This window comes from Miniopterus schreibersii (genome assembly GCF_964146895.1).
Source record: "Miniopterus schreibersii genome assembly, chromosome: 2".
In the NCBI taxonomy this organism is placed as follows: Eukaryota; Metazoa; Chordata; class Mammalia; order Chiroptera; family Miniopteridae; genus Miniopterus; species Miniopterus schreibersii.
Genome location: NC_138102.1, coordinates 150,802,526 through 150,818,209, shown reverse-complemented (window position 1 = coordinate 150,818,209; position 15,684 = coordinate 150,802,526). Strand labels below are relative to the sequence as shown.

The window sequence follows — 15,684 nt, the reverse complement described above, 5'->3', positions numbered from 1 at the left end:
ACTAGATAAACTGAGCAATGCAGACATAATATTAAGATAAAGTCCATGAAAAGAACCTCAGTTTAGGACTATACAAAAGGCACCAAGTGGAAGCGCACGTGGGCGCCATGTACACAGACCCAAAATTGAAGATTTACATTCTTATACAATTCCTCTCGGAACTTAAACACTGGGATTACCAGAGGATCCATGGGTCTTTTCTTCTAAGGGAAAGAGATATAGTTTTGTTATGTAACTCACTATCCAAGACTCGTCTTTTTTTACAAATTAATAACCTTAAACTCTATAAGAAGGCTAGTATAAAACCTGAAGGCTTTATCAAGATCTTACATTATTATAGATCAATGAGATGTAGCTATAGAAGTAGATATATATGTACACACACACACACACAGTGGGAGAGGGAACAAGCAGTAAAGTGACTTCCTTCTAACATTCTTGGATAAGACAGAATATCTCACATAAGGGACTTTTTTCGCTTTTTAGGATCTTCTATTTTTAGGAATGAACCTAAATTATTAACCATCAAAAAAAGGGCACCTTAGTCATGTCACTGTAATTGTCATACATAAAATATAGAAAGGACTAAACTCCATCAATTTTTAAAATTAGAGTATTTAGTGTTAAAATCTATTTAAAACACTTACTATTGTCATAATTTTTAAAAATAACAATATTTTAAGGAACTGTGTTTACCATGTCTTTGCTTGTTATTAATCCTGTGATTAGTAACATGTTTTACAATCTGAAAAGGGGGGGCGGGGAATGGACTCAGTGTATCCATGAGGTTCTGACTAGGGGATTATGGGTTAATTTTATCACAGATCAGTTTTTTTACCATTTCTGTGATTCAAAATATTTTTAAATAAATTGAGATTATTATTTTTATTATTTTAATTTAAATTAGATTGCCCAATTATTTTAAATTAGGTTATTTTACTTATATGGTTATCTAAAATCAATTGAAAATGAACTTGAAAAATGTATTCACACCAACCCTGATATTTTTGAATAGTTAAAAGCAATTCTTCACAAAAATGCACAATAAATGTTATTGACTGACATTCATTAAAAAGTAGGCAATAATGTATTTTAAATGCTCGAAACTAACTTTTAATAAATTTCTTAGAAATCCTCCAAGTTAATAATTCCTAGATTGTTTTAAAGAATTATTAAATTCTATTACTGTTTCTCTTAAGATTTTGAAACACTTTCTCCCCTTCCTGAAATTATTGTGTAAGGTAGACCTGTAGGCACAATTTCAGCACAGAGATTCTTAAATTCTCAGTGCTTATTTTTATGAGTTTTATTCAGTTTAATTTTTCGTTGTTGAGATTTTTATAGGAAAATAGATATATTGTAAAGCTAAGTCTGAGAATCATCTTCATTCAAAAGTGGTCACAACAAACTTAGTTCCGTCAGTGGCAAAGTAGGTTGTTTCAGACCAACTCTTTCCCTGAGAACAACTAGAAAGGTTGAACAAAATATTAAAATAGCCTTTTTGGAGGCACCAAAAAACTAATAAAAAAGTTATAAATTGTGGAAACAAACATCTGGAGAAAAGAGGAGACCTGCAGAGTCCTGCATCTAAAAAAAAGGATAGATTTCCATAGCCTCATCCAACTGGGGAAGACAATGGAGTTTTTAAAAATTCAGAAAGGGGCTAAATGCATGTTCATTCTATATTTCTTTCCACTTGTCAATGTTTAATTTTTTAAGAGATACTTAAAAAAATAAGGCAACAAAGCTTTGGCTTAGGACCCTAAAAGGCTATATCAAGGCATAAGAACGAATCAATCAGAAAAGCATTTCTCGAGAGGAATGAAGCTCAGCCTAAAGTCAGTCAAATCTTTAACTGAAAGAAGGTGAATTTTTCCTAGCTTGGCTGTTTCCCCAGAAGCAAAAGTAAATCCACTCTGGAGAAATATAAAATCAACCAAAGCCTCAAGTTATCTTTAATTTATCCTGTTCCAATATTCAGCTATTATTATCAGGCATGGGGACTTCTGCCTCCAGCTCTAATGGAGCCACTTGTCACAGACCAACACTTCTGCTGAGAACCACAAAAGGTAGATAAAATACAAAAACTTATTGTTTGGTATTATTGCAAGATGCAAAAGCAGCCAAGAGTTGATGGGCCCAGTGCTGGAGAGAAGGGAAGTTAATTAGTGTTACCCATCTTTTGCTTGGAACAACTAGTGACAAAGAAAAGAGATAGTCCAGAGAATATATTGGTTTTACGAAGTTCTTCCAACCACATGCTGCACAACTGTTCTTGTAAGAGAATATCAAATGTCTTCTCAATCAGTCACAGTGGAGAAGTCATAATACCTACAGTGAGAATCCTTCAACTGTCTACTAAAGTAATATAACCTGCACAGAGCAAATAAATGCTCAGAATTAGATTGTAGTTAAAATATTTTTTTAAAAAACAAAGAAAACCAAACCAAACAAAAATATTCTCTTGATCTGCAACAATGAAGACAGTGTCAGTAGCCACACAGGACCCTGAGTGGTTTAGCAACGCTGTTGCCAAAAGACTACAGGAAAGAGCTTCCTCTTTCCTGTTTCAATAACTTTTGATGCTTCACTATAATATTTCACAGAACAAAAAGGGGAAAATAAAATAATGTCTCCTAAACTCTAAGAGACAAATAGCATGTTTTCAACAGATGCTATAATTCAAATTCCAAAATATGTCCTTAAAGTTAAGTAGCAGCACAACAAGCATCAGTTTCTCAGAACTAATTAGCAAACCACATAAATGTCCATGAAAAACGTGACCTTTGTACCAAATGATCTGGAGGGATTCTTCCCACTCGTAAATCCTGAAACCATGAGAAGCGTGTGCCCATGTTTGAGGCTCTCCTCAAATTTATCCTTTCAGCAAATATTAACTGAGCACCTTCTAAGAATAAAGCCCCATCCAAAATGCTGCAGGGCCAGAGCCTGACCTTTACGGAGCACTGAGTTAGGAAGTGAAGCTAAGACAGACAAGAAAATGATGTTTGTTGAATGATATGAAGTAGAAGGTAACAAGGACCAGAAGAACACTATAGAAGTTATGGAATTTCAAAGGTACAAGGAGGAAATTCTAGTTGTGAAGGTTAGAAAAGAGAGTAGGTAAAGTAATATTTAAGCTGAGCTACGAAGAATTCTCATCCTTTCTGAATATATGTGTTTATATATTATACATATATTATTCAGTATGGGGATGAATAAATGTTAAAATAGCTCAACGTCAAGGGAATGGTACAGAAGCAGAGACAGTGTCTAACTATAATAATCAGCATGTGGCAGTAAATTTGCCTCCAAACTACAGTCAGGGTGGGTTACAAACAACTTCAGCTTGCTTGCTTCCATCACATACTAACTTACGAAATCTGGAACCAACTCTATAATTTTAAGTGTTTAAAAGTAATTCACAGAACAGATTACCAATGGATAACTAAAATTTAACTCGAAGGAGTTAACTGCAACACTTTCAGAACCTCTCACAGTCAAGTGTGCATCCTTAGGGATGTTACTTTGCTATTTCCACTTGCTACTAAGAGGTTTTCATATTTCATAATTCATGACACTTGAGTATCATTTCTAGCTCCAAAATTATTATGCACTAAAATATAATTTTTGTTTTAAAAGATCCATTACTTTGAGAGCTTTTGATAATTCACAATCATTAAATAGAATTTACTGAAGATATGCAGGTAATTCTAATAGTGTCAGACATGATTTTAAAATGGCAGATTTCAGCTATAGAATAAATTTAAATAATTTTTCTATCACTTTATTTGGAGCATTTGTTTCAACATATGTTGGATTCCTTTTTAATTTTTTTTAATTCTTCCTTACTATCTATGACTAATTCATCCCAGAACATAAAACCATGTGGCTAGTTACTACATGCTTTTCCAGAATACATCTAAATTCAAAAACAAATACAACCTCTATATTATTGACATAGTGTTGACATTTAAACCAGTAACTTAATTATATAAACATACTGAAGTTCCCGGTAAAATTCTCCAACTATATTGCATGCTCCTTGAGGTAGAAATATTGTCTATTTTAAAATTTTACCCATGATAGCCACCCAAGAAATAAAGCTTAACTTGATAAATGGATGGATGTATTTAAAATTATTAATCAAGCACCTATAATAGCATTTTACTAGTCTGATTCCAAATATCCTGAGAATAATTATCAAAGGAGTTCAAACCAGGCTTCCACAAGGCGAGCCACTTTGGCATGGGAATTATTTTGAGTTGAAGGCAATCGAGACCCTGCAGGCTCATGAGAAACTTTTTACCTTTCCTTAAAGAATTTCAATAAGGACCCTGCCTATAATAAGAATTATCACCAGAAATAACTTTTTATGACCTATTAATAGGGCAGGGCACACTTCTAATTATTGAACATGTACGCTTCTTGTCATCCTGCAGTGACCTTCCTCCCCTCTGAAGCCCCAAGGTGCCTCACCTCGTCCTAAGCTCAGAATATCATGTATAACTCATTTTTCCCTTTCTGTCTCTGAACTTCTCATGTACATTGGGTCTGTAACTTTCACGCATGTGGGGTTCCCGTATGTACATATGTAATTAAATTTGGACATTTTCTTTTGTTAATCTGCCTCATGTCTGTTTGATTATTAGACCAACTGAAAGAGCCTAGACGGGTAGAGGAAAGTTTGTTTCTCCCCCCATTATTATACTGGTTTTTGTTATTATCTTATAAAATAATGTTCAATACTTAAAAGACACTTGCGTGAACTAAAATGGATAGAATGAATAAAATGAAAACTCCTTTTGAACTCTACATCACCATAAAGTCAGAGACTTTCAAAGAAATTAGAGCCAATCAGGTGCAACTTCTTACCTAATGTATCAGTCTAACACCTAGTTTGAATGTAGGACAAACACTAGAGACCCAGGATACAGTTCTAAAAAACCCCGTTCTACTGTGGGATACTCCAAATGTTATAAATGTCTTCTTCACAGTGGACTACATAATGCCTCTTTGTTTCTCCATCCTTTGAGCCAATTTTTTTGGTTTCTTTTTGTTTGTTTGTTTCAATGTCAAGTAAGTATACCCCCATTTCTAAAGGAAAATACTTTAAGAATTTGAGGACAATTGGAGTCTTAGTATTTTTCAGGTTAAACATTCATTCATTGATATAGCACAGCTTCCATACCTTTCTTCAAGATGGTAGCCCTCCTAAAATACATACTTAGCATTTCAATGGTTGAAAAATAACACTATAGATTTGCTCCCACCAAAGCATAATACAATAGCATTCGATTGAATCACATGAAATTGCCAACACTACCATTTTTGACCTACAAAAATGACAATTTCATATAGCTCAGCATAATAGCATTATCTCCTTGATGTAAGCACTGCACATCCATCAGTGAATCCTCAGATTGCATTAGCTTTTTAGCAGCTGTGTAATACCACAGCTTCATATTAGGTTTGAGGCCAAGTAAATCCCGTAGGTCATTTTCCCATCAACTGCTGGGCTTGTGCAATGAATTTTACGGAATTTTATCACGCAGGAATTTACTTACCTGCCACTTAATAAGTTTTGTTATGCTTATGAAAGTTTTTAGATCTCTTAGAGTCCTCATGTATTCTCAATCATATATTGCTTACTTACTATGTGCCAGGCGCACAGTCATTATCAGGGGTTCACGTTTCATCCTCAGAACAACCACATGAGCTAGAATCATTATCATCAATCCCCACGCGACAGAGGGGGAAACAGAGACACTGAGAGGACATGTGCACTCCCTTAATCACTATATCACACTGGCTCCCAAAATAAGGAAAATGTCTTACTCAAATGGTTTGGGGTGAGTTAATAATATATATAGTGTATTTCATTTTTCCATCTCTTCTCTTTATCCAGCATGTTCAATTAGCTGCTAAATGCAAGAGATTTTAGCTACAAATGCTTGTTTCTTGCATCTGGCATTTCCTTTCTATTTTTCCAGATCATTCTCTAATTCTTAACACTTTTAATTCTTTTGAAATTCTGTCTATTGAAAATGCTTCTTAACTGGTATCTCCCCATATTGTCCATCTGCTTCTACCCACTCTATATAATTCCAAGTCCCATTTCTCATCACCTTCTCCGTTTCTACTTTGTTTTTATACCCCCTTTGAGCATTACCCCATCTTACTAATACTTTCTATTCCTTCAAAGAGAAAAAATTAAAATGTTCAATATTGTTTTGTTTTCATGTTTATTTATTCTTATTTTTCCCATCACCATTTATCCCCCATATACCCTCTTCCACCACCCCACCCACCTCCCCCCACAGTCACCACACTGTTGTCCATAATTATGCCATTTTCCCTAAATAATAGGCCTCCCTCTCCTATTGTCTTTCCTTCAGAGTCAATCTTAAAAAAACAAGTACAAAGCTCCAAAGATCAATTCATAGAATGTCTTTCCATTCATAAAACCAGAATGTAAAGGTTGGGATCAGCTGAGCATTCTGCAAAGCAAGGTGGTCTGACAGCACCGGCTCTAGAGTTCAAATCTCTACTCTGTTTGTCACAACGGGGTAACTCTCGTCAAGTCACTTAAGCTTTCTGTGCTTCAGTTTCCTCATGGGTAAAATAAGAATTATAATAATATCTACTCCTTAGGGCTGTTACACAAATTAAATTAGTCAATATATCTAGAGGACTTACAACATTAATCATTATTATTACAAAAGACCTTGTAAATTAAGTAAGAAATTTATATCTCACTGCTTAGGCAACAGGAAAGGCTCATCCTTCAGAATTTGCATGGGTCCAGATGCCTGTTCCTGTGCCTAAGGATCTCATCTCAGTTCCTGTATTGGCCCCTCAAGTAATGTTATTTTCTAAACACTCCTGGTAAATGCTCAGCCCTATCTAGCCTGACCTATGGTCAGTCAGCAGTTCCACTGCATCGTCCCAGGCCTTTGAGAAAGGCAACTGTAGAGCAAATAACAAAAGAAAGCCTATCCTTCAGGAAAATAGTCAAAGGAATAACTAAAGGAACAAGCGAGAGAGACACAGACTCATAAGAAGACAAAAGACAACATGGGTCTGAATAAAGGAGGTGGCTTATCGATATACTTTTTTTTTTATGAAAAAGAATTCATAACACAGGATAACTGATTAAATGAGGAAGGTATAGGAAGAAAGCCAAGGATGGCTGCAAAAACTGCAATTCGATGCTTTGGCTGGTGATGTTATCGGCTACCCGGGGAGCGAAAAGGAGGCAGGCCTGGCCAGCTCACACTTGCACATGCAGGCTTTCACATACATACCAAATAAGCATGTGGAAATATGCAGAAGCAAGTGGGTAAGAAAGTGGTGCTCAGTATCCCACCGACCCATCATCAGCAGAGACGGTTTTCGAATTGGTTTATCCCCTCAGTTTTGAGAATAAATGACAGTGATCTATTCTTACCCTCAATCTCACGACTGAGACACATTGGTAGAATGGCTGGCTGCGGAGCAATCTGTGGCAGCAAATAGCATGAACCTCACTAGGGAAATCTCTCCAGAAACTGTGACCTCATTAAAGCAATGCACTAAATTCCTGAGGTAACCAGCAGCTACGAGCAGATGGAAAGGCCTTTGATTTTAATGGGCTCCCCTCCTGCATCCGTGCTTGCATTTGAACCTAGACATACACTAGAGAGCAAATGAACTAAAGTAGAAATTCTGCCTCCTTGCTTTTGCTTTACTAAACAAAGTATATTTGTGTTAGGAAACAGAGTTTCTACTTTAATTTCAAATAAGTTACTAAATGGCAAAAGGCAGGTGATAGTTGATAGCAGCATCACACTTAAAACCCTTTAAAGTGGTATTTTATGAAGATCAGCAGCTGACCTGTAAAAGTGAGACTAAGTCCACAGACCTCAATTACACATAGAATTTAAGGAAAATACAAGTTTCAAGGCTAGAATATTCCATAGGAACGTCATAAATGAGCTAAATATTCAGGATTATTAAAAATAAAACTCAATAAAATAAAAATTAAAATAAATAAAAATAAAACTCAAAGGTTACTTTCACAAAATGAAGAAGAAATTCAATCTCTGGGTCTAGAAAGACTTAAAATAACTAAAAGCAGGAAAATATCTTCATCAAATTGTAACTTATACCATATTTTCCAGAGCAGTGATTTTTTTTAAAAATTTTAATTCTTACCTCTCTCCATTCTTTATTTCCAACTCCTTGTATATATAAGACACAAACTACAAAAGATAATAAAATATATATTAATGTCATTTATAAACATCAGATATGAATGTATATAATTTATTTTCAACTGTCCAAAAGCAACATCAAAATTAATTCTTAATTCCCAGCCTTACTCTTGCAAGAAAATTATTACTCTTGCTAGTAAATCATTAAATGACTGAAATATTTTGTAAAGAAATAAAAAACAAACTATACCAGATCTTCAGAATTTTATTACACAGAGAAGTCGGCACATAAAAAACTATAATGAGAATTTACTAATGTCTCTACATTATGCCACAGATGTAGATAAATTTTAAAACTACAGTTAACAGTTTGAAATATTTCAGTATGTTACTAGACAGAGTCAGAAGTTTTTCCTAATACCTACTGTGCTCAAAGCCATCATAGGAGGGACAACCTAGAGCAAATTACACACTGTATTTCATTTTTGCAACTCCCACCCTGAATACAGGCATACCTCATTTTATTGTACTTTGCAGATATTGCGTTTTTTACAAATAAAAGTTTTGTGACAATACTGCATTAATCAAGTCTATCAGTACCATTTCTCCAACAACATTTGCTCACTTTGTGTCTCTGTGTCACATTCTGGTAATTCTCTCAGTATTTCTAATATTTTCATCATTATTATATTGGTTTTGGTGATCCGTGATCAGTGTTCTTTGATGATACTATAATAATTATTTTGGGATGCCAATATAAGATGGCAAACTTAAATGTTGTGTGTGTTCTGACTGTCCCACTGACCAGTCGTTTCTTGGTCTTTTTCCCTCTCCTTGGACCTCCCTCTTCCCTGAGACACAACAATATTGAAGTTGGGCCACTTGATAATCATACAAGGGCCCCTAAGTATTCAAGTGAAAGAAAGAGTAGTACAATTCTCACTTTAAATCAAAAGCTAGAAATGAGTAAGCTGAGTGAGGGAGGTCTGTCAAAGGCCAAGCGAGGCTGAAAACTAAGCCTCCTAGGCCAGCTAGCCAAGTTACAAATGCAAAAAGAAAAGTTCTTGAAGGAAATTAAAATTGTTATTCCAGTGAACACACAAATGATAAGAAAGCAAAACAACCTTCTTACTGATATGAAGAAAGTGTTAGTGGTCTGGGCAGAAGATCAAACCAGCCACAACATTCCCTTAAGCCAAAGCCTAATCTAGAGCAAATTCCTAACTCTCTTCAGTTCTCTGAAGGCTGACAGAGGTGAGGAAGCTGCAGAAGAAAAGTCTGAAGCTTGCAGAGGTTGGTTTGTAAGGTTTACAGTAAGAAGCCATCTCCATAACATAAAAATGTGAAGTGAATGTAGCGAGTGCTAATGTAGAAGCTGTAGCAAGTTATCCAGCAGGTCTAGCTAAGATAATTAATGAAGGTAGATACACTAAACAATAGATTTTCAATGTAGACAAAACATCTTTATTTTGGAAGAAGGTTCCATCTAGAACTTTCATAGCTACAGAGGAGAAGGCAATGTCTGGCTTCAGAGATTCAAAGGACAGGCTGATTCTCTTGTTAGGGGCTAAAGCAGCTGGTGATTTTAAGCTGAAGCGAGTGCTCATTTACCATTCCCAAAATCCTAGGGCCCTTAAAAATTATGCTAAATCTACAACAAAGCCTAGAGGACAGCACATCTGTTTACAATATGATTTACTGAATATTTTAAGCCCGCTGCTGGGACCTACTGCTCAGGAGAAAAAAAAGATTCTTTTCAAAATATTACTGCTCATCAACAATACACCTGGTCATCCACGAGCTCTGGTGGAGACGTGCAATTGTTTTCATGCCTGCTAACACAACAGCCATTCTGCAGCCCATGCCCATAAGACTGTTTACCGAACGTAATTTCTGCCATGTGGCCATGCCATGAGACTGGAATTCCACAGGTGAACTGTCCTACATTGGAGTCATCTGCACTTTCATCCTAGTCTTAAAATGCTAAGCAACTTCCTTTTTCCAGCAGAGTGCTGCCCAGAAAGATGAGCATGCAGGGCTTGAGACTGCTCCCCTTCTTTCTTTCTATGCTTTAAAACAAGTATTTAAACAAGAACTATCAGTTCCACACAATTTATGCAAAATCAGGAAGTAAAATAAGCAGGCTTTCAAAAGCAAGTAAACAGATACTTACTTGGATCAGATTTAGAAAATGTGTCTCTGTCAAGAAGATTTCTGTTGAATAAAACAGAAAATGTTAGATGAATATAAGTCCAAAATACTTATATAAATATAGACATCTATGTATAAATGTGTATTTATTGTATATAATATAGTATATGTGTATATGTAATACAGACACACACACACACACAACCAAATAAAAAGTCGCCACAGGCCTGCCTGTATTTATTCGAAAAACATTACTGGAGCTCAGGAAGCCGGGGGGTTATTTGGTCAGCCTTGCACTGCGGCTGGCCGCTAACAAGACTTTCCACTTTCTAAAGTTAAATTCCTTTGAGAGAATGAACTGGTTTCTACCTTTTGTTCCTTCATTCATGAGTATATAGATACTCAAAAATGCTTCCTGAATTGAACTGTGAGTTGTCACTAACGCAAAACTGCTCAGGATTCAGAGCACATGGTCACATCAGTCCACGCAATTAGAAGGCAACGGCGAGGCACCATCTACTGACATTGGCCTGACATCAGCCCTGATGAGTTTTATGTCGCTTTTAAGGTTTGGGAATTTGAGATGAACGTACAGATCTTGCTTGAAGATTCTTCCCAGTAGAGGAAAAGATTTAAAAGGTAGACAAGGCCACTATTAGTGTCTATTTATTCTTTTTCAAAAGCAGATATTTCCACCTCTACAACAGAATAAAAATGGAAAATGTGAAGGTGTGAAAATCTGGATTTCTCTGGTTATCGGAGTATCTCTTAAATCCAATGATAGCAATGCAGCCCTATCGTTTATGCTCATCAAAACCCTAAGTAGTATAAAAAAGCTAAGTTCACGAGGCTCTGATTAGTAAGGCAGTCAATTATTAGAAAAAATATCTACCTAACACTAATTTTCTCCTCAAAAGTGATCATTTGAAGCTATAACTTGCTCTGAAAACCTTGGCTGCCCAAAATGATGACTTGAAGGCTCTAAAAGTTAAATTTGTGCTCCATATTCATTCTCCACTAATTGGTAATAGTTTATAATAGCTAAATTATATTTCTATATTTAATACTCATAAGAACCCCATGCTTAAGCTGTCTTACTCCTCCACAAAGACTATTTATTACTCCTGTGCATTTATCTGTCTGCCCTTGTTATTGAAAGGCCTTCAGTTTTCATATCAATCTGATACTCTTTCTTAGCTGTTTCTGTTCCTAGAAAGAAGAGAAAATACCAGCCATATTTACATTTGGAATTAAATAAGATTCAAAGACTACTAGTCAAAATTCAAATTAAAATAATTTTCTGTCCCCTAAGCAGACACCCTGACTTCAGCAATGGCTGGTAAACAGTCAATTAAAACATTTCCATTACCGTGATATATATTTACAAAAAGTAATTCTCCACTTATGGAGATGTTCACCAGCCCCTCCTGTGTTCCCAGTTTTTGCTAATGAAGTGTCCTAAAAAAATGTAATTCAACTTTCACAATTCATAAATATCAAGGAGAGATGACAGTGGAAAATATTGCAGAGTGGTTGGGACTCAAAAACTATCTTACACACATATTTAAAAGAAAATAATTTGCTTTTAACCACAAATATAAAAGAATGGGTTTCTATCTACAAAAAGGTAACCAGTCTTAATCACAGACTTTACTGGTCACACTGTTTCTTCTAGGCCTTATGATCCATCACACATGATAGTAAAGTCAAACACAGAGAAACAAAAAGTCTTAGAACTTTTATATGATGAGAAATAAAACCCCATAAACTCTTCATAACATAGTGTCCGAAATTTACAATTTAAACTTCCCTCTACTGTTATGATGATAAATTTCATTTATACTTTGGTCATATGAATGTATTAGAATACATCATCTCTGACTAGATTGAATTCCCAAAGACTACTTACCCAAACATATACAATTTTAAAAGTTTGAGAAAGGCAAGTATTCTTAAGTGATATATATACTGCAAAATGCCAGCGATTATCAAAATACATCATCCAGTTTGGATTCATGACAGGGATAAAAGATTTTTCCTTCCCCAATCCTATTAGAAACAAAGCACATTCACACTAAGTAAACTGAGACAGTTATTATTGCGAAGGCCATTTTATAAGAAAAGAGAGTAAGCTGAGGCTCAGAGACACTGAGCAAGTGAGTAAGGGCACACGATCCAGTACAGAATAATCTGATGCCGCCAGCTCCTTCTGAATCCGATTTCCCTGTTCTCTCTACAAAATGCCACATAGTCTGGCGAAGTCCAGAAGAAACAACTTATTTTTCTGTGAATGTTGAAAATGTAGCAGGCCTCAAAAATATAACTATTTGTTGAACCACTAGAGTATAAAATAAAATAAATTCTAGTTCATGGACTGATATGAAGAGAGATGCTGCCTATAGAACAAAGAGAAAGAACTAGGGTGGGAGGCCAAACATAACTGTATTAATTGAAAAATATTTTTGTTTTCCATATGAGACACTTTAAAAAATAGTGTTCACACACACGCACGCACACACGCATGCACACACACCCCATATCAGCTTCCATATAGGAAGGCTACTCCTTCCCTCCACTGGGGTGTCATTTGTTTGAGCTAGGATGCCTATAACTTTTTGCCTATAATTTTATTTCATGATGTCAAACTTCATTAGTTGAAAAGTCCTGAATATGTCTTTCTAGTTTGTAAATCTACATGCACCCCCCCCCCAAAAAAAGAATAAATTCCTGAAAAGAAATTATGAAAAAATACAGTGTATGAGTTAGAAAATTTACCTGAAGAAATAACTTAATCAAAATTATGATCTGTGAATTGATTGGGCTGTTCTAGTAACTACTCATACTCAGATTCCAATTAAAATGCCTGAACTGTGAGCTTAAATGAGTAGAATTGAAATAGCTAAGGCCCCATCAATTAAACTCTAACCTGCATGAACAAATACTGGGTTAAAGGAAAAGGTGTATCTTGTATGAAGCCTGAAATAGGAGTAGATAAGCAAGAATTTAGTAACATGTTTCCAGGCCCACCCAGGAGAAAGGCTTCCCTGACGCCCCACCTTTATTTACTATCAGCCCTCACAGATATCAGTCCCTATGACAGAGACCAATGCATCCAGCTACCCTCCCTTGATGACAGTCAGCTCATCCGATAACCCTGCCTGCTCTGATTTCATGCTCAAGTCACCTTTCAATTTTAAAATAGTTTCTCATATAGTTTAAGCACAAACCTCTGCTAAGTGGCCAACAATGAATATTACAGTTTTCTTGATGATTCTAGTTTTTATTCTCAATTGGCCTTCCAAGACCCACACTGAGCAGCCAGTTAGCCTTTTAAAATAACATCTCACGTTTGTCTCCTTCTACCTGGAAAAGAGTCATTCTCTTTAAACGTCAGTGCAATTCTGCAAGTATTTTTCAAGCAAATACTCTAGGCCTAAGGTCTAACTAAGCACTTCTGAAGATACAGGAAATATTAAATACATGGTCCCTTATTTCAAGAAACATAAATTTTAGGAGGAAGACAAACTCACAGAAGTAACTAAATAGCAATATTGGATGCTATACAAAATAACAGTTTATTATGGGAAGAAGGAACAATAACCTAAAAACAAACTCAAAGTGGTTCAGCTACAATTAAAAAAAAAAAAATAGGTACAATGGTTAACTCTTATTGCAACCATTTTTAAAAATATACTAGAATAAAGCAATTTATAGGTATGTCTATATAATTAGAATACTCTAAACAGGTACCTAGCTCAAATATCCTCTTCTGTTATATTTATATATAATGAGGCTTTATCAGTGGAAAATTAAAACTTCTAATTCTTATGTAAAATGAGCATAATAACATGATCTATTAAGGTAAACGTGATTTGTAATTGAGTTAAAGTTGCAGGCCTGCTGCTAACTCTTTCCTACTTAGTAAATGAAATCACTTAATAAATATTGTTCTTTGATAATGTGGTAAATATCAAAGTGTTAAAAATGCATTAAAAGGAAAGCAAATATCATTATCCTAACACAGATGCAATTTGGAAAAGAAAATATATTTTGTATATATTATGAACCTTAAACTTAATAGTTTCAGATTAAAGGCAATCCTATTACTTGTGACCTTTCAAAGTGCTAATTTAACAAAACCTTCAATAGCCTTGTTTTAGGGACTAAGCCCTCAGATTGAAGAAATGAAGTGAGTTCCAGAAAGCACTGCTGCTTGTGGCCACCAGAGCTCAGTCACCAAGGAAAGGGGCTACTGCTGTACGTGGGTGGGATTGTTCTATTTAATTATTAATAAGGAAGAAGAATAGCTTATAAATAGAGCCAAACAGAAATGGTTCTATTTAATATTCCACAGGAACAAAAACATAGCCTATAAATAGAGTCAAAATAGGCTTTATCATTTTACAAACATTGTCTAGCATGAACTTTCCACATGTGGACAGAGAAGCACACTACTGCATCATATAATCTTCCCTGAAAATTATTCTGTATCTATAAGCAAAATGATTCTGCGTTAAATCAGAACTTAGGAAATTATTAGGGGGGCTTTCATTTGCATGTTACTTAGTGCAGTCTCAGGACCACTGACTACCTGCAAGGTGTTTGCCAAGTATCACTTGGCAACCATGGAACCACAGGCTTACGCATAAGCAAGGGTTCAACAGGAACCTACTGAACGAATGCATGGTCTCACGATCCAAGCAAAAGCATCAGCTTTTTACACATTAAATATGGTGACGTGTTTTATTAGGAAGGTGGCATTTAGAGCCTTTGCCCTAATAAGTAATCCATTAACTGAAGATACCTGAGAGTGACTGCTTCACTGGGATTGGAAACAAGCCCCATGTCACTGAGCCACCACGCCCAGCGCCCTTACTTTGGGTATTATATTGTTTTATGGATTGGAATTTGGAAGTTGGGGGGGCATCTGTCTGTGTATATACATTTTTTTTAAAATGTCTTTATTGATTTCAGAGAGAGGAAGGGAGAGAGGCAGAAACATCAATGATAAGAGTCATTGATCAGCAGCCTCCTGCACACCTCCTACTGGAGATGAAGCCTGAAACTCAGGTATGTGCCCCAACTAAGAACTGAACCGTGACCTCCTGGTTTACAGGACGACACTCAACCGCTGAGTGCCAGCTGGGCATGTGTATACATTTTTAAATACACACAAAATGATTTTCAGGGACTTTTTAAATAAAGACAATGAAATCAAAATTTTTTTAACCAACTGAAAGGAAACTGATCAAATCTGGAAGTGATTTGAATGCAAAACTTAATCCCTTCTGACTCATTTATTCATTCTTTATTTTATTCCTTAAATAAACATTATCTC

General features: G+C 35.5%; 1 protein-coding gene across 2 annotated transcripts in view; it reads right to left on the bottom strand.

The window, feature by feature from the left end:
• The window catches only part of CPNE8 (copine 8), a 185,152-nt gene that overhangs the window by 146,490 nt on the left and 22,978 nt on the right, over positions 1-15,684 (bottom strand). For both annotated transcript variants that reach the window (XM_081128758.1, XM_081128759.1), the window contains 2 exons: positions 10,369-10,409; positions 8,197-8,243 (listed from right to left, as the gene is read on the bottom strand). In XM_081128758.1, coding sequence (XP_080984884.1) covers positions 8,197-8,243; positions 10,369-10,409 — 88 coding nt within the window. The remainder of the gene's footprint in view (positions 1-8,196; positions 8,244-10,368; positions 10,410-15,684) is intronic.